This window comes from Nyctereutes procyonoides, unplaced genomic scaffold (genome assembly GCF_905146905.1).
Source record: "Nyctereutes procyonoides isolate TBG_1078 unplaced genomic scaffold, NYPRO_anot_genome, whole genome shotgun sequence".
Lineage (NCBI taxonomy): Eukaryota > Metazoa > Chordata > Mammalia > Carnivora > Canidae > Nyctereutes > Nyctereutes procyonoides.
The window spans coordinates 15,878,323-15,905,793 of NW_026575146.1; the positions used below are offsets into that span (position 1 = coordinate 15,878,323).

General features: G+C 36.5%; 1 protein-coding gene and 1 non-coding gene across 6 annotated transcripts in view; one reads left to right on the forward strand and one right to left on the reverse strand.

The window, feature by feature from the left end:
* The window catches only part of MAP3K4 (mitogen-activated protein kinase kinase kinase 4), a 112,539-nt gene that overhangs the window by 44,310 nt on the left and 40,758 nt on the right, over positions 1-27,471 (forward strand). For 4 of the 5 annotated variants that reach the window (XM_055310440.1, XM_055310442.1, XM_055310441.1 and 1 more), the window contains exons 3-4: positions 7,867-9,230; positions 26,403-26,645. In XM_055310440.1, coding sequence (XP_055166415.1) covers positions 7,867-9,230; positions 26,403-26,645 — 1,607 coding nt within the window. Of the gene's footprint in view, positions 1-7,866; positions 9,231-12,680; positions 12,735-26,402; positions 26,646-27,471 lie in introns of all 5 variants that reach the window. The other variant, XM_055310439.1, reaches the window with a different exon arrangement.
* Positions 9,568-9,751, reverse strand: LOC129501116 (U2 spliceosomal RNA). Its single transcript, XR_008662674.1, has one exon. It is a non-coding gene; the product is annotated as a U2 spliceosomal RNA (small nuclear RNA).

Genomic DNA, 27,471 nt, shown 5'->3' on the forward strand with positions numbered 1-27,471 from the left:
ACAAAACCCAAATATATTTCTTATTATATAACTCAGTGAGCAACTGCTAGCAAAGGTGTGGGGAGATGACAGCTTTCATACAATGCTAATGGGAGTGTAAATTGTCTCAATCCTTGTGGGAAAGTAATTTGTTAGTATAGTTAAGCGATGGTTGGTTATGTCCTTGACCCCACATATCCACCACTGGGACTAGACTTTAGAGAAGTTCCTGAAAAAAAGATTCATTGTGTCATTCATTGTGATTTTCAAGCATAGTATGCAATTGTGTAACCACCAAGCAGGGTAGTTCAAAATTAGTATCTGTCATAGTGGTTGTCTGGGATGCTAGGGGACTGAGGAGAGGAGACCCTTGGTTGGGGACGAGGGCGGGGATGAAGGACAAAGGTGAGGTTGCCATTGCTAAGATGGTATGGGGGTGTGAAGGATGAAAGTGAGGCCATCATTGTAGCATTTTATTTCTTGCTTTATGTTGGTGGACTCTGAAATGATTGCCAGTTTAGAAGTGTGCAAAATGATATTTTATCCAATTTTTGCATTTCCCTGGGAATTTAAAAACATTTTTGTTTTCAAAATATGAACTACTGGTTTTAGAAGCTGTGATAAATATGATAGCAATGTTATGATGTCTAGGTATGAATGGTTAGTTCCTTATTACCTAAAAAAAAAGTTAGCTATGTGACATCCTGACTGATGTAACCTACCGGTTAAGCTCTCGAATTAGCTCACCCACCAGGCTTGATTTCATACTTTGATGAGTAACAGGATTTAATTGTGGTATTATTTAAATTGTACTTTAGGATAATGGTAAATAACTGCCAAATTACAGCAATTAAGATTTTAATAAATTTTGGACAATAATTAGTAATAAATAGCTGTTCTTAAGATTGGTTTAAGGGAAAGATAGTCAAAGTATCTCCTCCTTAAATTTTTGTGCCTTTTAACATAGCAGAAAGAAGTAAATCTAGTTCACCTCACAGTTTAAATTAAGAATTAGGGCAGCCTGAGTGGCTGAGTGGTTTAGTGCAGCCTTCAGCCCAGGGTGTGATCCTGGAGACCTGGGATCGAGTCTCACATCGGGCTCCCTGCATGGAGCCTGCTTCTCCCTCTGCCTGTGTCTCTGCCTCTCTCTCTCTGTGTCTCTCATGAATAAATAAAATCTTTAAATAAATTAATTAATCAAGAATTAAAACACTCAAACCAAGTTCTTTTCAGAGTGAATCTGCCTTGTAATCAGTGTCAGCTTCATTTTGCCAGCAGTATTATAATATACTGCAATAGCCAAATTATAGAGATAGAACTAATACCTCAAGATATTTATATCAGAATTTGAACCTACATGTACATTCCTATATACGCATACTGATTTCCCTATCATAAATATCTCAAGGTATATGTGTATATAAATGTGTGTATAGGGCAGCCTGGGTGGCTCAGCGGTTTAGTGCCACCTTCAGCCCAAGGCGTGATCCTGGGGACCCGGGATGGAGTCCCACATCAGGCTTCCTGCATGGAGCCTGTTTCTCCCTCCGCCTGTGTCTCTGCCTCTCTCTCTCTCTGTCTCATGAATAAATAAAATCTTAAAAAAAATGTGTGTGTATTTGCTAACAGTAGTATGATTAGCAACTTGTTTTTGAAAGAATATAATACTGCTGTAAATTTGAGTTGATAAAATGCTTACAAGTCTATAGAATTGACTCCTGAACAATGCCAGGGTGAGGGTTAGGGGTCAACTCCCTGCAGAGTCAAAAATTGGTATATGACTTTGACTTCCCAACAGCGTAACTTGTAATAGCCTACTGTCAATTACAAGTCTTACCATGATGTAAATAGTTGATTAACACATATTTTGTATATGTATTATGTACTATATTCTTACAATGTAGTAAGCTAGAGAAAAGAAATTTTTATTATTATTGGGGATTTTTAAAGAGAGAGAGAGAGAGGGTGGAGAAGGGGCAGAGTGAGAGAGAATCTTAAGCAGGCTCCATGCCCAGTGTGAGCCCAGTGTAAGGCTTGATCTTAAAACCTTGGGATCATGACCTGTGCCTAAATCAGGAGTCGAACACTTCTCTGACCAAGCAACCCAGGTGCCCTGAAAAGATAATGTTTTTAAGAAAATCTAAGAGAAAATATATTTATAGTATTTATCAGAAAAAAAAGAAATCTGGATGTAAGTGGACCTGCATAGTTCAAGCTTCTGTTGTGCAAAAGTCAGCTGTATCGTCAGTCACCTGATTGTTCATTGTTAGCTAGAGTGGACTTAAATCTGTATTTCAGCTCTTTAAACTCAGCCTGGTAGTCAAAGTTCTGTTTCAGGCTACCCATATGCAGACTCACTGTCCAGCCAGAGTCTCTTTTTTTGCCTTTGTGTCTCTTCATTGGCTTAAAAGATACTCTCGACTTTCTTGCTACCCTTGTTTGAGCTCTAATTTCAAGGGCCTGGGTCAATTACGTGGTCTTATTTAAAGCCTTTATAGATTAGTTACCCTCTATAATCTGTGGTTTATGACACTCTGTGTCTAACCTTTCCTTGGGCTGTTAGCACTGGCCTGTGAGCACCTGTGACAGGTGTAATTGTGATGTGATGGCACAAACATGGATTGGGATCCCAGTCATAATATTTACGTGTTGATGTTCCATGGTAGACTTCATCACAGTGTTGTGAAGATGATGACAGTCTCTGTATAGGTCCTACCTTGAAAATGAGGGAGTTGAAGAAAGCACTGTTTCCTAAAATGTGCCATTCTAGCCAGGTTGAATTGGAGACACTCGGAGCGGGCCCGGGAGTCTGCATTTTAGCAAGAACCCAAGTGATTTTTAATGTTGACTGATATTTGAGAACCATGAATTGGATCTCTAAGCCCCTGCAGATTGCTGCCATTGTTTGATAATCTAGGACATCATTGCTCTAATGACCATCTCACACTTAAAGGTAAAGGGTGGCCATCTGTTTATGTTTACTCATTTGAGAGCTTGAGGAAGGCTGCAGTGTAGAATTTGGACAGTACTCATATAGGAGAGCAGAAGTATTGTAAGGACTTGATAAAAAATACATTTTATACATATTCTAAGGAGCCAGTTCTAGATATGGATGATGGGAAAATTCAGTTGAATGTCTCATATCCGTTTAAGCAAGTGAACCATATTGCTTGTCATTGGTTGCTTTTGGTTTCATTATAATTTTTTTTTTCCTTTTTCTTTCTTGTTCTTCCAATTAGGCAGGAATTATTGGTAATTGGCCAAAGGAAAAAGTAACTACTCTGGAAGATTGTTGAAACTGCACTAACCAAATCACACCATTTAATTTATAGCCATTCAGGAGATCAGGTGTTCCATTAATCTTGCTTAAGTTATGATGAACTAGTTTTAAAATACTCTAATGAGAACTCATGTAATATATTCTGTATACTTTTGATTTATTATTTTCAGAAGCTGTTTGTATTTGACTTTTTATTACAGAGGGATTTAATATTCAAAGAAAACTAGATAAACTTATTAATGGGCTTTCACGTTATTATTAGAAGTTTTATACTCATGTCAGATTGGGTAAAGACAGAATATAAAGTGCTGAGATAATAACTGTGTCTCAGCTTATAGGGTTATTTTCATCCCCAACATCCTAGTACTTCTCCATCTCCCCTAACTGACAGGTCTCTTAGAGTTTCATAGAGGATTGCCCGATCACTGATTGCTAGGAAATACTCTTGTGTTTCCTCTGTCCATCACAAATCTATCATTTGAAAAGTATAGCAACTGATAGAGTTTTTTATAGTAGCTAGACTAGGGTTTAAGTATATCTTAAGTTTAAATTAATATCATTTTAAAGCATGATGTATCAATTTCCATTTATGTTTTTTTTCCAAAACCAACTAAAAAAAAAGTTCTTTATGTTCCATCTTGTGCCTTTCCCAATTTGCTTGTCTTTATGCACATTGTACATCCAAATAAGCCATTGCTTTATGTATGTACAAAATTTTAAAAAATAGTATAATACACCATTTTGTTTGCTATGAGGTAGGCCTAAGATGTGTACATAATCTGCAAAAATTAGTTTTTTAGGCTACTAAAATTGGATTCTTCTTATACAGGAAAGTGGGACTGTGGCATTTTTTTCTCTCTTAAGTGTTTTTTTTTTTTTTTTTTTTTAAGATTTTACTTATTCATGAGAGACCCAGAGAGAGAGAGGCAAAGACACAGGCAGAGGGAGAAGCAGGCTCCCTGTGGGGAACCTAATGTGGGACTCAATCCCAGAACCCCAGGATCATGACCTGAACCAAAGGCAGATGCTCAACCACTGAGCCACCCAGGGGTCCCTTAAGTGTTTTTAATTACTGAAATAAAGATCAAGGCTGAGAAGTTTTATCTCTTAATATTTTTTTCATGCTTTGAATATTAGCTGCCTAGAAAATATAGCATAGATTTGGGCATAATGTTTATAGCCCAGTCTTCTGGAATAATGAAAAACCATCCCAGCCACTCTCAGTTAACACTTTTGTTTTCCTTAGAATCTTTAAATCATGGATTAGAAGAACATTTATGAGTTATGTAAGTAAAGTATTACATGTTCACTGTTCACTATTATTTTCAAATTATAAACTGTATGCAGACATTCTCTGGCCATTATCAATAATGTTATCCTATGTCATTTTATAAATTTTTGTTATGATCCTAAATCCTAAGCTAAAAGCATCATTTTTTGTTACATAAATATTTGATTTCTTTGATTCAAAACCAAGACAACATTCTCTTCTAGGTCTGCATTGCCTCTCTTCTGTACATGTTTCTTGGATATTCTTATGTACTCTCCTAGTATTAAATAACATATGTATACACTGATGACTGCCAAGTCTGTATCTTTGGATTTCTCTCCTAAACTCAAGATCCACATTATGTACCTGTGGACATCGCCAATATGACTTCCTATAGGCTCCTCAAATTTAGTGTATTAAAACTAAACTCATTGTTTTTACCTCTAGTCTTAAACAGTGATACCATGTATGTCATTATGTATTTCATAGGACAAAGTATAGTATAAATTCGTATCTTGAAAAATAAAATATAGTGGAGTTAAATTTGGAAGCATTTGTTAGCTTTGCTTTCAAATAACCATTGTTTTACCAAGTAGAGATGAATAAATGGTAGGTATGTGCTAAGTCAATAAAAGTATAAAGTATACAGTTACAGAAAATAAAAAGAACACAGTTAAAGAAAACATCAAAGAGGAGACAAAGGCCAAAATGAAAAAAATTCATTTTTTTTAATAAATGAATAATGATAGGCATTTGTAGCTAGAAGCAGATTTGTGAAGAAATTTCTTGAATGGACTGCATAAAAGGTTTTAAGACCTTTAGAAGTAAGATAGATTAAAACTAAGGATAAAAATTCCATCATTTAAAAAATATTGGTAATTAAAAAGTAACAGTTTTTATATTAAAATATAGCAAAAATCCCTATAGATAAAATCTTTTTTGATGGACCACAAAGAAAATAAATATAAGTCAAGTTGGACTTAGGAATTCCTCTTAGGAATATTTGTTTTAATTTCTTTTTTTTTTTTTTTTTTTTTTTTTGAGCGAGAGTGAGCTAGAACTAGTGTGCACTCGTGCCTGTGTAAACAGGGGAAGGACAGGGGCAGAGGAGGGAGAGGGAGAGAGAGAACCCTAAGCAAGTACTATGCTCAGAGCAGACCCCAATGTGGGGCTCAGTCTCATGACCCTGAGATCATGACCTGAGCAGAAATCAAGAATAAGATACTTAACTGACGGACCTAAAAATTCTTCTTTTAAAACTATTTTAATTTAAACTGATTAACCCTCTCAAATAAAAATCTTTAAAACGGGGGGAATGTATCTGGGTGGCTCAGTTGGTTACATGTCTGTCTTTGGCTCAGATCATGATCAAGTCCTGGCATTTGGTTCCTTGCTCAGTGGGGAGCCTGCTGCTCCATCTCCCTCTGCCCTCTACTCGCACTCTGTCGCCCTCTCTAATAAATAAATAAAATCTAAAAAATTTTTTTTTAAATTGATTAGAAGGTAAATTGGTTTTAAACAGGATTTCTGGGCAGCTCGGGTGACTCAGCAGTTTAGTGCCATCTTCAGCTCAGGGCCTGATCCCGGAGACCTAGGATCGAGTCCATGTCAGGCTCCCTGCATGGAGCCTGCTTCTTCCTCTGCCTGTGTCTCTGCCTCTCTCTCTCTCTCTCTCTCTCTCTCTCTCTCTCTCTCTTTCTGTCTCTTATGAATAAATAAATAAAATCTTAAAAAAAACACAACAGGATTTCTTTAGTGAATTAATTTTGGATATACAGTTTGTAACCCATATAGATATGCCCTGTTTTACCAGATCTAAGGCATACTATGTTTTAAGAAGAAAAATGCTTACAATTGATGACAGTGTTTTTTTATACTTAGAATTTTTATTTTTTATTTACTAAAAGAACACTTTTATACTTCTTGATATTTAGATACAGATTTTTTTTTTAAATTTTTTATTTATTTATTTATGATAGTCACAGAGAGAGAGAGAGAGAGGCAGAGACACAGGCAGAGGGAGAAGCAGGATCGCGCCCTGGGCCAAAGGCAGGCGCCAAACCACTGCGCCACCCAAGGATCCCTAGATACAGATTTTAAAGAACTACTTGTTACTTATGTATGTGTGTATAAAAGAAAATATAAATGAAACCTACTAGTGAATATATTCTTAAAGCTTATTCATATCAATTTTAAAATCTATTTTAATTTCAGAGTTCTTAAAATCCAGAGCATGTGTCCTAGAGTCAGTGACATGAAGTATATCTTGGGTGTGGAGGGGAGACTGGGACGGTGTTTTAGGTTTGGGCATTATTTGTATATGAAGTGGAAGCAGAGATTACCCAGGGAGGGAGAGAGTAAGGCAGAAGAGATCAAAGAGCAGAACTCTAAGACACAGCATTTTCTGGAGTGAGCCAAGTTCCAAGGAGGGAATTTGAAAAGGTGTGACTTGGGAAGCAGAAAAGAACCCAGACTGTTGTATCTAGAAAGTAACAGGATGAGGGGATTTCAGTAAGGCAGAGGTCATTGATATTGGCCGAAATGCCAAACAGGAAGGAAGGGGTGTGTGTGTTCATTTGAAAGCTTGGGAATTAAATTAATAGAACCTTCTACAATTGTTTGACAAGAAAGTGTGATGTTTGCTTTCTTTGCATTAATTTTGAATGATTTTATATGCCAGTTCAGGCAAATGACACTGAATTAGTCTCTATGTCTTCAGTTTTTTTAATGCTAAATTTAAAATATTATTGTTCATTTGTGAGAAAGAAGAAAACAAAGAATAGAATAAATAAACATTTTTGCCTATTACCTCTTTCATTTTTTTAAATGAGAATAATCTGAGAGTGCCTTAAAGAGTTTTTGCTCAATCTACTTCATTTTACAAATGAGAGAAGTGACCCAGGAAACTTCCGTGGTCTGCTCTGAGTTAGTACATTTAGTTCAGGGCAGAGGCAGGGATGGGATTTGTTTTCTAAACCACGTTTCTCAGATCTGTAATGTTTTTCCCTTCTTATGTCGGGGGTGGTAACTTGTGGCAATTTTGCTCACTGGGTAACTGCAACTTTAATGTAGAGAAACAACTTGTTTTAGATTATAGTGGAGAATAGTAGAGAGCAGAGCAAGTGTAATAAAGTGGGGAAATGGATAACATCTTTTTAGAAATTTAGAGAGAAATGTTGTATGTATCTTGAATCTTTTAATTTTCAGCCTATGGTTATGATTTTTTTCTCCAGTAATAGCCTGAAGAATAAGTAAATGTGAATCAGTTTTAGTGAAGATACTGAGTAGCTTCATGTTTTAGAGCTAACCCAGTGTTCTGTTTATTTCTTTTTACTAGAAAAAATGAATGCACCAAACCAGCCTCCACACAAAGACACTGGAAAAACCATGGAGAATGTGGAAGAATATAGCTATAAGCAGGAGAAGAAGATTCGAGCTGCTCTTAGGACAACAGAGCGTGATCATAAGAAAAATGTGCAGTGCTCGTTCATGTTGGACTCAGTGGGTGGGTCTTTGCCCAAAAAATCAATTCCAGATGTGGATCTTAATAAGCCTTACCTCAGTCTTGGCTGCAGCAATGCTAAGCTTCCGGTATCTGTGCCCATGCCTATACCCAGAACTGCACGCCAGACTTCTAGGACTGACTGTCCAGCAGATCGCTTAAAGTTTTTTGAGACTTTACGACTTCTGCTAAAGCTTACCTCAGTCTCAAAGAAGAAGGACAGGGAGCAAAGAGGACAGGAAAATACATCTGCTTTCTGGTTTAACCGATCTAATGAACTGATCTGGTTAGAGCTACAAGCCTGGCACGCAGGACGGACCATTAATGACCAGGACCTCTTTTTATATACAGCCCGTCAAGCCATCCCTGATATTATTAATGAAATCCTTACTTTCAAAGTTAATTATGGGAGCTTTGCCTTTGTTAGAAATGGAGCTAGTTTTAATGGTACTTCAGTAGAAGGGCAGCGCAGAGCCCCTCCTGGAACAAAAATTGTGGGTTACTCAACATATCATGAGCATCTCCAACGCCAGAGGGTGTCATTTGAGCAGGTAAAGCGGATAATGGAGCTGCTGGAGTACATGGAAGCACTTTATCCATCATTGCAGGCTCTTCAAAAGGATTATGAAAAATATGCTGCAAAAGACTTCCAGGACAGGGTGCAGGCACTCTGTTTGTGGTTAAACATCACAAAGGACTTAAATCAGAAGTTAAGGATTATGGGCACTGTTTTGGGCATCAAGAATTTATCAGACATTGGCTGGCCAGTGTTTGAAATCCCTTCTCCTCGATCGTCCAAAGGCAATGAGCCAGAAGATGAGGGTGATGACACAGAAGGGGACTTGAAAGAGCTGGAAAGTAGTACGGATGAGAGTGAAGAAGAACAACTCTCAGGTCCAAGGGCACCAGAGCCCACACAGCCCATTGACACCAATTTCAGCATCCATTCACAGGACTGTGTACTGAAGAAGCTTGAGAGGCTTGAGTCTGAGGATGATTCTTTTGGCTGGGGAGCACCAGACTGCAGCACAGAGGCAGGCTTTAGTAGACATTGTCTGACTTCTATTTATAGGCCATTTGTAGACAAAGCCCTGAAGCAAATGGGGTTAAGAAAGTTAATTTTAAGACTTCACAAGCTGATGGACGGTTCCTTGCAAAGGGCACGTATAGCACTGGTAAAGAGTGACCATCCAGTGGAGGTAGGTTTCTGGTCGGCATTAGTATGGTTTTGTCTTCAGTTCCATTATTACAGTGTGTTGTGTTGATTATTATGTACTTTCGTAGTCTTGATATTTTTAAGATGTAAGTGATAGTTACTGTAACTTGCAGACTTAAACATTTCTATAAAGCACTGTAATAAATGGGGAAATGGATCTTTGAAAACTGTATGAATTTAGTGAATTAAGTGTAAGGTGGTGTGTGGAGGAAAAAAAATCCAGCCATATAAATATAGGATGGAGAAGGACAGACTAGGTATAAATAAAGAGGGAAGAAAGCCACAATCATGGGTGACCACAGACTGAATATGAGTCAGTAAAAAAGTCAACATGATGCTGAAATATTTTTAAATGAATATGGCATCCGAGGTCATGGATCTCGTTCTTTTCTCTATTCTTTGTACTAGCTTATTTTTGAGTAGCATGTCCAGTTTTGGCCACTGTATTTTAAACTGATAAGAACAGATACTATGCATGATCTTAGCCACAGGCCAAGAGGCTATTTGGCCACTGTATTTTAAAGAGATGTGAGTTGTAGAGAATTATAAGAATGATCAAAGGAAAAAAGAGTTTACATATTTAGCAAAGTTTGTGATTAGTATAAATGATAGAAGTTTAAGGGAAGCCTTAATTATCAAATCCATGCCTCAATATGTGAAGATTTTTGTGAGAGGAGTATGCCTCCTAGAAAAAGCAGCTTGAAAACAATACACATTTTATTTTGATAGCTTGATGTCTCAGAAATTCTTGACTGTGAAGGGTGTTAAAACTAGAGAGGGCACACTGTTGGATACTGTTCTTCAGAGGAAGAAGAACACTTTTTCTTTTGTGGTGAGTTTGCATGTTCATCTGGCTAAAAGCAAAAGCACCCACATCTTTGAGATCCTTTGTCCTGTTCTATGTCGCAATTCTAAATTTTAGTAGCTATCTACATACATATTTGTGCACCTTTCATTTTTATTTTTTAAACTTCAGTTTACTACACAATCTGGCTTGCTTTGGAGTGAAAGGTGATAAAACAGAAGGCATTTATATATATATATATATATATATATATATATATATATAATGGATAACATTGGAAGAGAATCTGAGTTTATAAGACTTTTATTTTTCATGAACTAGACCATGAACCCCTAGGAGAAGGGGTTCACATAATATAGCAAGATGTTTGCAAAAGGAGTCTGTACTTTGTAGCTATAGGAAGTTAGTTGACTTTGAGTATTATTTGAATTACAAGTCTTAATAGTGAGTTTATATATGAGTCTTTTTGAACAGTATTTTAACTCTGAATGATTTTTTTCTGTGCTTTTTTTTTTAGAGCAAATGACTCTTTTTCCCCTTTTAGTCCATAACAATTTCATACAATTTTATTATAGTGCAGGTTTCAAAATCAGTAGAACAAAACTAGACACAGATTGAGGATTTGCCATATACTTCAGATGGTGAATGACTGACTTTGAACTAGATTTTTGGCTGGAGTGGTTCAGTTGCAATGAGAACACATGTGGACAAGACAGGGACCATGATTGATTTTTATTGTGAAGCACTATTTTTGAAGTAATATGAATGAAACAGCTCTGGCAGTATTACCCCATCTCTGATTCAGTGACTCTCACGAGAGTAAGGGCCCTGGGAGGTATATGGGGGCTTCTTACAACTGCTTTAAACTCCCTCTCCCAAATTGTCTTCCTCTCGCCTGGGGACCCTCTGTGACAATGAACCATTGCTACTAATGGTAGAGCTTTGCATGCCTGAAATGTGTTGGAACAAGAAAAAGATTGGAAATGAGTGCGCTACATTTTCTATTAGAAGTCAAGTTGAAAAAAAAAAAGTCAAGTTGAAAATAGATGGTGGTAGGTAGTCCATCGTTTTGAATTCCTGTCAAAGTTGCATTCCTTTGTTTTGACCAGTTGTGATTTAAGTAAACAGGTTATCCTTATTATAGAAAAGAAAAGATATATAGATTCAGAGCTCATAAAGTATGTGAATTAGGGGATCCCTGGATGGCGCAGCGGTTTGGCGCCTACCTTTGGCCCAGGCCGTGATCCTGAAGACCCGGGATCGAATCCCATACCGGGCTTCCGGTGCATGGAGTCTGCTTCTCCTTCTGCCTGTGTCTCTGCCTCTCTCTCTCTCTCTCTCTCTCTCTCTCTCTCTCTGTGACTATCATAAATAAATAAAATTTTATTAAAAAAAGTATGTGAATTTAAGACTTGTAGAATTTTTTGTATAGAAAAATGAGGTACAGACGCCCCTGTTGCTTTTTGTTTTATAAAATGTCATGTTTGTCATATAACAAAAGAGTAACTGAGAGCTGAAGTAGAAATTCAATCTAAATGAATACAAGATGAGGCTCCAACACTACAATTAACTCAGTGGGAAAGTTAGACTTATTTTTTCTTACCATGTCAGGGACATAACTTCTAGAAGGGGAGGTGTGTACTTGTATGTGTATGAACACATGTAGACTTTCCTTCTGGGTTTGTTTCAGTCTTTTGAGTATGTTGGAGAAAGAGCCACAGTTTTGAAATCAAGTAACTGGATTCCATTCCTTGGTGTGGGTCTTTCTCACCACATGACTTTGTAAATGATTTAATCTTTCTGACCCTAAGTTATCACATCTGTAAAATGACTATATACTTTCCTACCTACCTCACAGGGTTGTTGTGAGGCCTGAAATGTGTTTGTATAAATGGTAAAATGCTATAGAAGCCAAATATAAACTATTAATTTTTTAGAGGTTCTGTTAAACTTTTTTTTTTTCTTTTGAAGCTAACAGTCAGTATGGGCTAGACTATTCTGTTCTTATTTTTAAAATGTGTTTAACCTTTTAATCTCTGCCAAATACTCCTACATTTGAAGGGCATACATTTTAAGCAGTGTATAGCCTTTTGGTTTAAGGACAATTTTATTTTCATTCTTGATAGAAGAATCTTGACCAGCTGGCACCACAGATTGTACTCAATACACATCTTTTTTTGCGCTTTTTTTTAGGTTATGTGATAATAGTAATGAATATAGTTGAAGGATTTGTAGGAAGGAGGAAAAATACTTAGGACGTTTGAGCTTTCTTGTCTATGTCTTTGTATTTTTATTCTTTATAACTAAGTTACTTGTAATTAGTGCTTATGGTCTTATATTTAATTCCCTTTGGCTTATAAACATGCTTTATAAAGCAATTTTTCTCTAAAATTTTATTATATTTCAAAATCTTTAAATTTAAAAACCTGTAATCTTGAGATAATTCTAGATTTATGGAAAACTTGCAAAGATAGTACAGAGTTTTCATACATTCTTTATCCAGCTTTTTACTTAACTCTGCTGTATTTGTCAAAGTTAATATATTAACATTGGTATAAAATACTGTTACCTAAACTGCGGACGTTACTGGATTTCTGTTTTTGCGCTAATGTCCTCTTTCTGTTCCAGGACCCAGTCAAGGACACCACTTTGCACTTAGTCATGTCTTCTCGGTCTCCTCTGGTATGTGGTAGTTTCTTAGTCTTCCCTTGGTTGTCATGGTCTGGATGGCTTGTAGAGTGTCCTGGAATTTGAATAGGTCTGGTGTCTTCTCAAGATGAGACTGAGGGCCTGGGCTTGTGCAGGAATGCCACAGAGTTGCAACGCCCTATGGCATCATATTGTCCCTGGTGGTGTTAACCTGGGTCACGCGTTGAAAGTGGTGTCTGCCAGGTTCCTCCATGAGTTAGCAGTTTTCCTTCCCATGCTTAGTTCTCTGAAGTGAGTCACTAAATGCAACCCACATTCAAGGGGAGGCCAGTGTCTCTCTACTCCAGAGGAAGGGAATACTACATGAATTATTTAGAATTATTCTGTATGAAAGATTTACCTCTTCTCTCCCATTTACTTACCTCACTGGAAAGTCATAAATACTTATTTTTTCTTTGGGTTATAATCTAGGAGTATTGCTCCTTACATTGTTGCTCACATTGTTCCTGCTTCGTCACTGGATCTCTTTCCTTCTGTGTCCTTTTGACATGCTTGCATCTTTTTGTGTATGGTGTTGCTTTTGAGCAGTTTCTTATTTGTGACATCATCCTCTATTTTTCCTGTTGCAGTCCTGAAATCAGCCATTTCCCTGAGGAGCTCCGGTTCCTTTTATGGGAGTATGGTATTTAGAGATGAAGATCTGGGCACTGGATGTTACTGTTGGGTATCATTGCTTCCAGGCCCACTCAGTCATAGAGTTAGAAAATAGAGGTATGTCCTTCATCCCATGTGTGTGTATGCACAGCTTGACAGTTGATCAGTTGACTAATTGATCATCTGTCTCCTTGCTTACCTGTCTGTGAAAATTAAACCTGATTTCACACTGATGTCTCTGGCCTAATCTAGCATTACCAGGTTCATCCTAGCCTTCCTCCTCTGCTTATTTGTAATTTCTTCTCTTGTGGTGAGAAACCTGGCTCCCATTACTACATTCATTCACATATTGGTACAGCCGGAGGATACATGTAAAGTAGTTTCAGAACTGCTAACCAGGACCCATCTAAAGGTAAATTTGTGAACTAGAGTACGGCATTTCAGTACAATTACTTTTGTCTTTGGTCTTAGAGAGTCCCCACAGAATTTTCCAGAGTTAGGTCAGCACCTCTTTCCTTCACTCTCCTCAGTGACATAATATCATATGTTTGTAATATACTTAGAGTTACTTCATCTCAGTCTGCATTCCGTCCTGAGATTCCACAGTGTCCTAGCTGATTTTTTTTTAAGTTTACATAGAGTTCACTCTTTATGTTGTACAGTCCTTTGTGTTTTGTGCATTTAAAATGTTAAATATCCATAAATATTTGAGCCACAGATTATGATATGGTTATTTTATGCTTCTTCCTTTTTGCTTTACCTTATGAAATTTATACATTTTCAGAAGAAAAGAAAGATAAAATATTTATTTAGTGTAGTGTATAAAAAGATCTAGTTGCCTCACTGCATGTTACCGTGCATATTACCTCAAATCCTAAGGAAGACTTTTGATTATTTTATGAATTACTTTCTTTTGAATTACAAATGATGATGTAATTATTATAAGTTTATTGGCCAATAAAATATTGTTTGTTTGATGATCCAGGAATAATTATGCTAATTTTTTCTGTATGCACAAGAAACCCTGAAGAGGTTGCCTTATATATTCAGAGTGGACAAAGCTTTTAGAAACTAGGGAATATGGTAACAACAGCTACTATTTATCAAGTCTTACTGTATACCAGGCACAACAAATGAGTGAAGTGGTGGTGTTAATTCTGTATTTTACAAATAAGGAGAGTAAAATGACTTACCCCAGATCGTAGGAGCTATAGATTGTTGGAGGGATTCAAACCTAGGATTCTGGGATGCTACACTTTTAACTGTGCTAATGGTATCCAAACCTGGCTGCACATCAGCACTACCCAGGGAGTTTCTGAAAATTCAGGGACCTGTGCCTTTTTGGGATATAGGGCGAATCAGAATCTCTTGAGGTAGGACATGAGTACTGACATTAACAAACCTCCAACAAGCTGCCTGTGTAGCCAGACCAGCACCAGTGCAATTCTGAGTGAGCCCCATTGGAAACACTATGTAGACAATAGTACTCGCCTAGCCCTGCCTTCCAGATCAGTGTTCATTAACACAATTATAGTAGTTAATTGTTTTATTTACTTCAGTCATTACTTGTCTGATTTCATTAGTAAAGTTGCACAGACTTTTTAATTAAGTGGCAAGCTAATAAGCATATCCTTGCTCATTTGCCTATAGGTTTTCTGTTTTCTAAAAGAAGCATGCATACTTAAGGGGAAATAGGCAGTTGTTCTATGTTATTTTTGACCACAGTGAGCCAATGGAGTCAAATCTGATGTAAGATGGAGAAGATCAGAGGACAGAATTCATCAGCTCACAGTGGAGAACTGCATCCCATGAAGACAACACAACAGTAGCAAAAAGACTTGTAGCTAGCATTAACTGAATACTTGCTATATGGAAGTGGGTTGGTCAAGTGACTTGGTTCAGATCCTATATACACCTGTAGGGCAGAGCCAGGATGTGACCCAGAACAGGCTGTAAAGTTGTGCTCTTAACCATTACAGTATACTGCCTTTTGAAGTTCTACTTTTCCCACCTAGTACTTGAAGTAGTTTTTGGCTTAGTGGGTAGCATTTGAAAATAAGATTTCACGTGAAAATCTGGAATTTGTCCTTAAAGTGCTAGGAGGAGGTCTGTCAACACTGGGCTTACATTCCCACACAGTAGCATCTGGCAGGCTCCAGTTAACCATAGTGCCTATCGTTTCCTATTCTCTACTGTCACCCTTCCCTAGCACCCCTGTTGATATCATCCACCTAGCCCTGTAGGCATCTCAGTTTCTGCTTTGACCCCTGGTGTAGAAGCATAGAAACTTTTGAAGGGTAACATAAAAACTACATTTGATCCTGGAACAACATGGGGGTTAGGCATGCTGATCCCCTGTACGGTTGAAAAAACACATAAAACTTTTCACTTCTCCAAAACTAGTAAGTGCCTCCTGTTGACTGGAAGTTTTACTGATAACTTTAACAGTTGGTTAACATGTATTTTGTGTGTTACCTGGGCTATATGTTGTATTTTTACAATAGGTAAGCAAGAGGAAATTTATTAAAATCAAAAGAGAAGATACATTCATTTACAGTACTGTACTGTATTTATCGAAAACAATCCACGTTTAAGTGGACCCATGCAGTTCAAACTCGTGCCATTCAGGGATCAACTATACTTTGACCTGTTCCTTTATTTTATAAAACAATGTGCTTTCTTTTGTTTAATGTGTATATAAAGAAGCAAAGTTGCTGCTTATCTTGTACCCCTGCTCAGAGTAGTAATGCTTTGGTTTGCATCTTCTAGAGTTTTTTGTGCTTATATAAATATATATCTTTGTTATGTGATACAGGTAATTTTTAAAAGTTTTTATTTAAATTCTAGTTAGTTAACATGCAGTGTAATGTTAGTTTCAGGTGTATAGCACAGTGATTCAGAACTTCCATATAACATCCAAAAGCGCTCTGTTTTTTAAAAGTGATAATGCTATATTTATTCTATGATTGATAAGACTTGTTCCCCCCCTCCTTCAGATTTGTTCATATTAGTATATGTAACTCTACCTCAGTTGCAATTAACTACTACATGGTTGGTATTCCATCATAGGAATGAATCATTTTACTCTTTTATTTAAATCCCGCCATCTACCTCTGACAACCATCAATCTGTTCTCTGTATCTCTGAGCTCAGTTTTGTTTTATTTTGTTTTTAGATTCCACCTAGAAGTAGGATCATTATGGTATTTGTCTTTCTCTGTATGATTTATTTCACTTAGCAAAATGTCCTCAAGATCCATCCTCATCACAAATGGCAGGATACTTTTATTTATATATATATTTATATTTATATTTATATATTTATATATATAAATAAAAGTGGGTTGGTCAAGTGACTTGGTGTGTGTGTATATACATATATAGCATATATATTTATATATATATTTATATATATATATATATATATATATATATATATATAAAATTTCACACTTATCCATTCACCCATTGGTAGACACTTAGGTTGTTTCCATATCTTGGCTATTGTACACAGTGGGTTCAGATTTCTTTTTGCTTAGTGTTTTTGTTTTCTTTAGATAAATACACAGAAGTGGAATTGCTAGATCATATGATAGGTCTGTGTTTAATCTTTGAGGAACATCTGTATTGTTTCCCTTAGTGGCTGCATCAACTTACATTCCCAACAACAGTGCACAAGCATTCCCTTTTCTCCACATCTTTACCAACACATGTATCTTAACTGTTTGATAATAGCCATTCACTGTGAGGTGATAATCTTATCGTGTTTTGTGTGCGGTTTTTAAAAAGATTTATTTATTTATTTATTTATTTATTTATTTATTTATTTATTTATTTATTTATTTATTTATTTAATGAGAGAGAGTGTGCATCCACATGAACTGAATGGGCAGAGTGAGAGGGGGAGTTTCTCAAGCAGACTCTACGCTGTGCCCAGAGCCAGACATGGGGCCCGATCTCACAACCATGATGACATCATGACCTGAGCAGAAACCAAGAGTCAGATGCTCAACTGACTGTGCCACCCAGGCGCACATCTTACTATGGTTTTGATTTGCCTTCCCCTGATGATTAACCATTTCACTCTTAATGGACACTTAATTTTTTTTACTTTTATAAGCAGTGTAGCAATAAATATTATGTGTACATTCCCCTTTATGAACTTATTCCATTGTTCTTGTAAGAGTGGTTAATTGAAATGGAATTATGGGGTTATGGGGTATGCACAGTTTAATCTTTGATAGATACTGAAAAGTTGCTCTTCAAAACGGCTGTACTATTGTGTACTTTACCTGACAGTATAGGAGAAAGCCCATTTGTCCTTATTTTTGCAATCATGATCAGTAAAAACTATATAATTTTCTTTTTATCTTTAATTCTCTTCATTTTTAGTGACATTGAGCATGTTGTCATGTTTATGGGCACATACATGTCTTTGAATTTTCTTTGATTCATTTTGTTCATTTTCTATTGAGTTTTTTGTTACAATTTTGATCTGTTGGAGCTATCTTTATTTTATGGATATTCATTTTTATTATGGCTATAGACCATCTTTAACTTGTTTATGACATTTTTCACTAGGTAGAAATTTAGAATTTTTATTTTAGTCTTGATCACCTTCTTTTGTGTATAGTCAGAGATTATAAAGCTTTCTGTATTTTTTCCCTCATTTTTTATATGGTTCAAATTTTTTTTGTTAGGGAAAATACTAAACCCATGCAAAAGTAGAGAGAATAATACTATGAATCCCTTTGAATCTGTATCCCCGCACACTGATTATCAGCTCATGGCCAGTACCTATAAGTACTTGACACCTTCCTCTATCACTTTGAAGAAAACCTCAGATGTCATATTTTATCCTTAAATAGCTCAGTATGTTTCTATGAAGGACAAGGCTTGTTCTAGAAATACACCACAGTACAATCATCAGACCTTAAACATAGTGTTAACTCCCATAGCCATCACAGATCAAATTCGTGTTCATCTTTTGATTGTATCATAGTTATCTTGGTTTTCTTTAAAACATATTGTACAATTTAAGTTGATTTTCAAATAATCACACAAGGTAACAATTAATTATATATATATATTTTTTTTTCAAAGATTTTATTTATTAGAGAGTGAGTGAATGGTGGGGAGGGGCAGAGACAGAGGGAAAGGGAATCTCAAGCAGACTCCATGCTCAGCACAGAGCCTAATGCAGGGCTTGATCCCACAACCTGAGATCATGACTGAGCTGAAATCATGAGTTGGACGTTCAACTGACTAAGCCACCAGGTGTTCCCAGTTCATTATATTTCTTAAGTCTTTTTAAATCTGTAGCTCCCTCTCTTTTTTTTTTTTTTTTTTGCCATATATTTATTGAAGAACCTGAGCCTTTCATCCCATAGAGAGTCTTCTACAGTCTGAATTTTGGTGATTGTATCTACAGTTGTCCTTTCACGAATTTCCTTTTTCTCTGTGTTTTGTGTAAACTGGCTATAAGAACTAGTGGCTTGATTAGATTCAGGATTTTTTTGATTGGTTGATTGATGGTGTTATGGGGACACATACAATATATGACTGTCTTTTTGAAACATTAGCAGTTAATGATCATTACCTAGATCCCTTAGACCCTTACTTTGTTAAGGATTGAAAAGTGATATTCTAATTCTTTTTTTTCATAGTTTATTAACTTAATTATCAGCTGCATTAAGTGATATTGCTGCAAAGAAAAACTTTCCTCAGTCATTATTTGGTCACTGAGTGGAATAGTTGAACAGAAATGGTGGAGTGAATATGCTTGAGTCTTTCCTTTTTTATTTAGTTAAATAAACTAGTTAGTGTCTTTTTTTTTATTAATGTGATTTTGAATTCATGAATTTAAACCTGTTTGATATGTTTCAACCCATCAAAATCATTATTGTAATCCAATGAAGAAATTGTAATAATTGATGTTCACATTATCCCATTTTTGGACAATGGGAACATACTCAAGTTGGCTAAAGTCCTTTTATCACAGCCATTGTGAGTAATGTTTAATAGCTTCTTTGATAGCTGATATAAGAATCTATTTTAAGCTCATATCGTACATCTGCTTCAGATTGGGAATCTGATTTATCTTCAGGGAATCCCTGTTCCTTTTATTGGGAAATGGTATTTCAGGACTACAGTATTGGCATTGTTCATTGAAATGGTCCATCATTGTTTTAGTTCTCTTTAGTAGACAAAACACACACAAATATACAAAAATACCTCACAATTTCATACTAACAATTCAAAATCAGGATCTAAATTTTTTTTTAAAGATTTTATTTATTCATGAGAGACACACAGAAAAAGAAGCAGAGACACAGTTAGAGGGAGAAACAGGCTCCATGTAAGGAGCCCAACATGGGACTCGATCCTTGGTCTCCAGGATCACACCCTGGCTGAAGGTGGCACTAAACTGCTGAGCCACCCGGGCTGCCCAAGATTTTAAATTTTTTATGTACTCTCTTTTGACTTCTACACTGAAAATCTCAATTTACAGTGATAACAGAAATGATGACATTAGTATATCAGAGTAGCAGAATATTAGGATACACTGACTGTATTCCAAAATACATACACAGCAGTCTCAGAATAATACCATCAGCAGTATGATTACTGAAAAACAGTTTAAGTTTTTCCCCCCATCCTTAGGGATATACTATCATATTACTGTGTTTTCAAGACGCTTGAATAATCCTTCTCATGATTATGCCACTAACTAGACATATAATTAGATTCTCTTCTTTTTTGGGTTGTATATTGAAAATAACAGCTTTATTTTAACAGTTCACATACCATGAAATTCACCATTTTGAACTGTTCAGTTCAGTGGTTCTTATTATATTGAGAGTTGTATAACCACCACCGTCTACTTTTAGACCATACTCTGCATTCCTAAAAGAAGCCTTGTCCCCTTCCACCTCCATGGTATTTCTGCTCATCACCTCAGCCCTGAGCAGCCACTTACCTGCTTTCTGTCTCTATATTTGCCTGGTCTGGACATCTCATATAAATGGAATCCTATCTGTGGTCTTTTGTGACTGGCTTCTTTCACTCGGCATGATGTTTTCAACGTTCATCCATGCTTAGCGTCTGTCAGCGCTTCATTCTTGTCTGCTGCATAATACTCCATTGTGTGGACCAGCCACATTCTACTTCTCCATTCATGGGTCTCTTATTTTTTATTTTTTGGTGTTGCTTCTTAAACTTAATTTTCAAGAATTATGTAAAATACTTGGTTTTAAGAGAAAAATCTATGGAATAATATACTTTCAAGGGAATCTGGTTTCCTTGATCAAGAGAAGCTTTTTAAAAAATTGTATTCTTCCAGGCAGCCCTGGTGGTTTAGCGCCACTGGCCTTAGCGGTTTAGCCCCAGTTTAGCCCCGGCCTTAGCAGTTTAGCACCACCTTCAGCCCAGGGCGTGATCCTGGAGACTCGGGATCGGGTCCCACGTTGGGTTCTTGGCGTGGAGCCTGCTTCTCCCTCTGCCTGTGTCTCTGCCTCTCTCTCTCTCTGTGTGTCTCTCATGAATACATAAATAAAATCTTAAAAAAAATTGTATTCTTCCATGTTTTAATATAAGCTGTGTATGCAATTTACTTTTAATATATGACAAGTTTATTTTTACCCCTTAAGGTCATACTCCTATTAATATTAATCCCCTTATCACTCTCCCTGGCCCCAGATTTTTTTGGTTGTTATTTGTTGGTTCTCAACCATGAGGATATTAGAATTTTCCTTTCCTTTTACCCATGTTTTCATGTGAAGTTATTTTCTTCTACTTCCAGTGAAATGCTGTGACATTGCACGTGCTCTCCCCTTCCTCCTAGGGTTTAATAGTTGTGATCTATCTGAGATATGGCCCTAATGGGCCCAACTATCTCCCTTATGTTCTCACCTCCTTTTAGCCTACAGGAGTATGTGTGTATGTCTCTATAGATACAGAAATTTAGGTTTACATATGTAGTTTTTACTTGTTTTTAAGGCTCATGTTTTGATTTTGTAACAGCCTCCTGAGTCATTTTGTTCCGGAGTAGAGTCCTCTGTAAGGGCTCCTAAGACCAGCGTTTTCTGAGTTCTTGGATTTTCCTAACAGTTTGCAGCATTGACTTTGCAAGTCTATTTGGCCATAAAATCTTTGGTGTATTCTTTCCTTGAATAAATTTAATATATATCATTCATTGTCTTTTGGCATGCAGCACTGAGATTGCAAAGTCTCATGGTAATATAATTTTTTGTTTTAATCCATAAGAACCTTTGTTCATTTAATTTATTTACTTAGAACCTGGATGCCCAAAGAATTGATTTTTTTTCTTTTTCTTTCAACTCCACTAGTGTACCTAGTGTTGGTTTTTCCACATTGATATTTTTTGAATACGTGGTGCCCTTTTAGTATATGATTTCAGGTTTGTTTGCTTTTTATCTGCTTGTTTTTTTTTTTTTAATTTCAAGTGAATTTCTTAACGTTTTAACTTTTTTCTTTTTCATTGATTTGGTTTTCTTCTCTGGGAACTGCTACTGTATCTGTTTTGGATCTACTTTGCCTTTCTGTCACTTTATTTCAAATCCCTTCCTTCCTTTTGATTTATAAAATTTTCATTTTTACCTCATATCTTTTTGAGGCCATTATCTCTTCTATTTATTTGTGCTCATGTTCCTCATAGTCTGTTTTATGTTTTAAAAATGATTTTCTTTTTTTTTTTTTAAGATTTATGTATTTATTTTAGAGAGAAAAAACAGGAGAGGGGGGCAAGGGAGAAGGGAGGGAAGCAGACTCACTGCTAAACGGGAGCACTCCTAGGGGCTCAATCTCACAAACCTGGAATCATGACCTGGGCTGAAACTAAGAGTCAGATGCTTAATGGACTGAGCTAACCAAGTGCCCCTAAAATTATTTTCCATTTAAAAAATTATCTTTTGAGTACTATCACGTTGTTTGTGAGGCTTTCTAATTTATGTTGTTCTTTTATATTTTCTATGATTTTCTTAATTTCTTTTAACTTTTTTTTTTTTGAAAATTGGGCTGCAGTCCTGTCTTTAGTGGTCATGTCTTTCTGGCATGCTTTCATTGTCTCTAAGGTTATTCTGCTCCTTATTTCTCTACTTAATAGCCCTGTATTGGATTCTAGCACAGTCCTTTTGTTGCTCATTTTAAAACATAATTGTTTTCATGAACTTTAAGGAGAGTTCAGAAGATGAGAGTTTGTAGCTTTTTTTATTTTTTTTATTTTTTATTTATTTATTTATTTATTTTGAGTTTGTAGCTTTGAACTCCTTCTGAATTGCCAAAAAATGTCTCTTTTTTTGAGATCTCCTGACTGTGTTCCCTTCCCACTTCTAGACCTTCTTGTTCTTTACCTCTCCTCTACTTTCTTGGTCAGTTGAATTTCAGTCTAGCAGGTTTGTCCTGGTAGGGGATTTTAGCTCAGAGTTTTAAGAGTTTGGGAAGCCTAAACACCTTCAGCCCCTTCACACCTGTCACAGCCTCTTGACCTCACTCGTGACTATTGTGTCCAAATCGCTTTCTGATTCACTCAAGTCCTCAAATAGAAGCACTGAGCATTCTATTGAATAGTCGTTAGTGATGGTGGAATTTGCCCCTTTGGGCCCATCAGACAGCCTAGGAATCCCCTGTGTTTCCCTTGCACATGTGTGAATACTGCAGGGCCTAGGTCGGTTCACTTCCCCCATCTCCTCTCCTTTGGAGTTTGCAGAGATGTCGGGTCACCTAGTTTTACTTGGTGTATGTCTCAAGGAGTTTTGACTTTGTTGTCCTCATTCTTATGGGGGAACTAAGAGGAATCAAAATCCTGCTGCCACCTTTGTCTTTCCAGAATTCCCGTTATGTTGACCTGTACTAAATTGCCAATATTTGGTCATTTTTGCCTGATGAAAATGACAGTTTTATGTGGCTTAACCTAATGTATAGCTCTGTGTTTAGGTTATTAAACCTCTATTAACATTTGGAGTCTTTCCATATGTATATATTTAAAACATATTTTTGTATTTATGTTAATACATACTCTAGTTTCTCCTATTAGGCAAGAACTTCTAAAATAGCCACATAATTAAAAAATTATGACTATAATTATAGGGGGAGGTAAGATGTAATTATTTTTCAATTTTCTTTAACATTGGGTTATCCATCTTCCAGCTTCTTCAACTACTGCATACTTTTTAAATGTATTTATTATAGATAATTCGATACATGTCTCTGCTGATTTTCTATTTTAAATAAAGTAGGTTTATTATTAAGGTTTGCCATCATGTAGGGCAATTTTTCCCATTTATTCTTTAAAAATTTCTGGGCTGTTTTGACTTTTGCATATTACTTTCTTCCACATGAATTTTACTGAGTGAATTTATTAGCCCACTCAAAATGCCAATGGGGTTATGATTGTAATTACACTGCATTTTTATTGATGTCTCTGTACTATTGAGTCGGCCTGGTTTTCCTGAGTTGATCACAGATTTTATAGCATAGTTAATCCTGTATTTCTCACTAGAAGTAATAATAAACATGAAGTAATAGCAAAAAATGCCATTCTTGCACTTTATTGCCCCTTCTTCTCTTCTTGTGTTTTTTTTTTAAAGATTTTAATTTATTTATTCATGAGAGACACAGAGAGAGAGAGAGAGAGAGAGAGAGAGAGAGAGAGAGAGACAGGCAGAGACGCAGGCAGAGGGAGAAGCAGGCTCTATGCAGGGAGCCTGATGTGGGACTTGATCCCGGGCCCCCAGGATCACACTCTGGGCTGAAGGCGGCACTAAAACACTGGGCCACCGGGGCTGCCCTCTTGTGCTTTATTGAAATAATTGGGAATTTAAGCTCCAGGTTTTTTTTTTCTCATAGTATGCTTTAAAAAAAAAAAGAAATTCAAAACTCCTCTCTAAAACTTGATTATAGTCTCTAACCAGGTTATCGTCATGGAGTTGTATTTGCCTGTATAAGTTCAGCTAATTTCATGGCTTCTCACTTCTTGGGTATTTTTATCTTGGGATCTTTATTCTGATTAAATTTTCATTTGACGAGACCCTACTGTGTTTCCTCATGTAATTTTTAGTGAGGGTAAATGAATTGTACTTTGAGTTCTTCCTTGTCTAAAGAGGGTTCTTTCTTCACATATTCGTGGAATCTTGACTGCTAAAACCTCTCCTCTCCTCCCTCTCCTGTTCTTTCCACACTCCTGTTACTTGCACATTAAGCTCCCAGATCCGACTTCCACGTGTCTATTTTTCGCCCAAAACTTCCATTTCTTTTTCTTTTGCTCTTTGTTGTAGTGATAATTTCTGTTAATGTCTAAGTTATTAATTTTACCACATCAATTTTATTTTCATGGGCTATATTGAATTTGTTTTAGAAATCTTGGTTTGTTAGATTTTTCCAGAGGACTTCAATGTGATATTGCTGTGGAGTGTTTTATGGTTCTCTCTTATTTCCTATATTAAATGAGCATCAGCTGTTCTGATGCGTCACCTCAGTTTCTTCAGTTAAAACTGCTGTTTCCTCTTCAGTGCTAAGGTTTTTAACACCTGGTCCTCATTGGACAGGGGCTGACCCACTGCGCACCACCAGCAGGAATACGTTTCCTCAGCAGCTGTGTAGGTCTGGCTGTTGGGTCTCCCAGGCAGTGTTGTCTTGCAGTGTGGACCAGAAGGGATTGTTCCTTTCCCAGTGAGCCCATAGTGCATGGATGAACGGGCTGGAACTCTAGAGAATGCCAGAAGAATTCTTTAGAATTTTATCAGAGAATGTTTGCTGAGTTTTATAGAGTTTTAAATAAACCTTTGATCTGAGATCGTTCTCTATACCAGAGGAAAACATGCTTTTATATTGCCTAAAGCTTTTAAACAGACATGTTTTAACCTTAACCACATTGATCACATGTTAAAAATGGTGTGCTATTTTAAAAATTCTTGTGTTATAGGAAACTGAAGTATGTATTAATTTAAATGCAGAAATATGTGTTGAGCATAAAAGGATGTGAGCAGAGGAGACCAGTTAAGAGTTCACTAAATGACGGGGAACATAGATATGAATGACATGGAGGCAGAATAGCTATAATTGGTGATGTTTTAAATTGAAGAGAACTTGAGGGGTACCTGGATGGCTCAGTTCGTTAAGCATCTGACTCTTGGTTTTGGCTTGGGTCATGATCTCAGATCTCAGGGTCCTGAGATCCAGCCCTTTGTCGGACTCCATGTTCCGCGTGGAGTCTGCTTGTCCCTCCCCTGCTTGCATGCATGCTCTCTCTCTTTCTCCTTCTTGCTCTCTTTCTCTTTCTCTCTCTGGAATGGATAACTCTTTGAAAAAAATTAATTGATGAGAATTTGAGATTTTTGAATTTTGTTGGCTTCATTTTCTCAGTGAAGGGAGAGGGGAAGGTCTTTGAATATGATTAGTCAGGATGATGTTGCCAGGGTTTAAGGATAGTGGGGAAAGCTCTAAATTCACTACTTTATGAAGAAAAGCATAAAGAATTTGAGAAAGGGTGAGCAACATTGAGATTCCCAGGAATGTCGAATAACATTTGAGTGGGACCATCCAGGTCAATTTTATGAATATTTTTATTTCAGCATCTTTTGGTGTAGCTCAAGAGAGCAATGGACAGAAGAATTGGTTTTTATGTTTATGTAAATGGCTCCCTGGTTTTATAACCTTTCCTCAAATTTCAATAATTTCTGATTTTCTCAGTCTGGAGACAGTTGTGGATAATACTATATATAACTTTAAAAACAAAGTGTTCTAATCATTTCAAATATGATGATAAAATATATGATGCAAATGATGAACATGATTCTTTTTCTACTATGCTTTTTTTGATAAAAAATTATAATGTTCTTGTTATGATTTTCTATTACTTTTAGAACTTCTAAGTTATGTTGAAAATGTTGAATTAGTCTAAAGATTATTGTACCTATAAAATTGTGATTTTGTAGATTACCAGTAAACTGTAGAGAATAATAGTTTATAACCACAACCTCGGGACATTGTTTTGTATGCTCTTTTAACCTTTGTTGAATTCTTGTTATAGTTTTCCGAATTTCCAGACCCCATGTGGGGTTCCGATTATGTGCAGTTATCCAGGACACCACCTTCCTCGGAGCAGAAGGGCAGCACTGTGTCGTGGGACGAGCTAAAGTCCATGGACTTACCCTCCTTCGAACCTGCCTTCCTGGTGCTCTGTCGAGTCCTTCTGAATGTGATACATGAGTGTCTGAAGTTAAGACTGGAGCAGAGGCCTGCTGGAGAACCATCTCTCTTAAGTATTAAGCAGGTCTGTTTCAGTGACCGTTTAAAAATATTTAGCAATTACTAAATGCTACTATTCTACAGGCTTGTTTTTATTTTGGATTGAGGATTTTAATTGTTGCAAATAATGAAAAATGAGTGTATGTTACTGTTTTTAAGCTACTCTTTTTAGGGTAATTTAAAATGTTCTTTGCATGTAGCCCTCAAAGATAGGATTGTGGTTCAGCCTTTTCGCCATTACTTCCTCATTCCAAAAGGATATAAAAGTACTATGAAATGACATAGTCTATTAATATCAGTCTTTGGAGATTGGAAACATAAAATTCACTCATTAGAAATACTTTAAGTTCCTTAAATTTATTTTTTTTTTTGGTTCTATTTAAGTTACATGGAAATAGATAAATGTCTTTTGAGTATGCAGTGGGGAGATGTTTGGACTTTTTGCTTGCTTAGGCAGTTGCATGGTTTAAATAGTAATGACAGCTTCTGCTTTCTTGGATGGGATTCTCCAGGGAGTTTGATACTCCAGAGGTAACCGGAATGGCTGGAAGCAGTTGTATCTAGCACAATCAATGCTAGAGATTGTTTGTATTGGTACATTATGATATTACCATATTGACATCCATTATGCAAAATAAATATGTCAGATTTTGAAAAAAAGAAAGAAAGAAAAAGGTATGTTTTTGTCGACTGTGTGGCTGTCCTCGTGGGATGGAAGGGCCAAGAGCTCATGGGCTCGGTGTAACCGATGGCACCTGGGGACAAGCGCAGGCCGTAGGATAGGCACAGAATAAGATTTGAATTTGTGGGTTTAGCTGAGAGGGGTGTGACTCATGGACCCCACTGTGCTC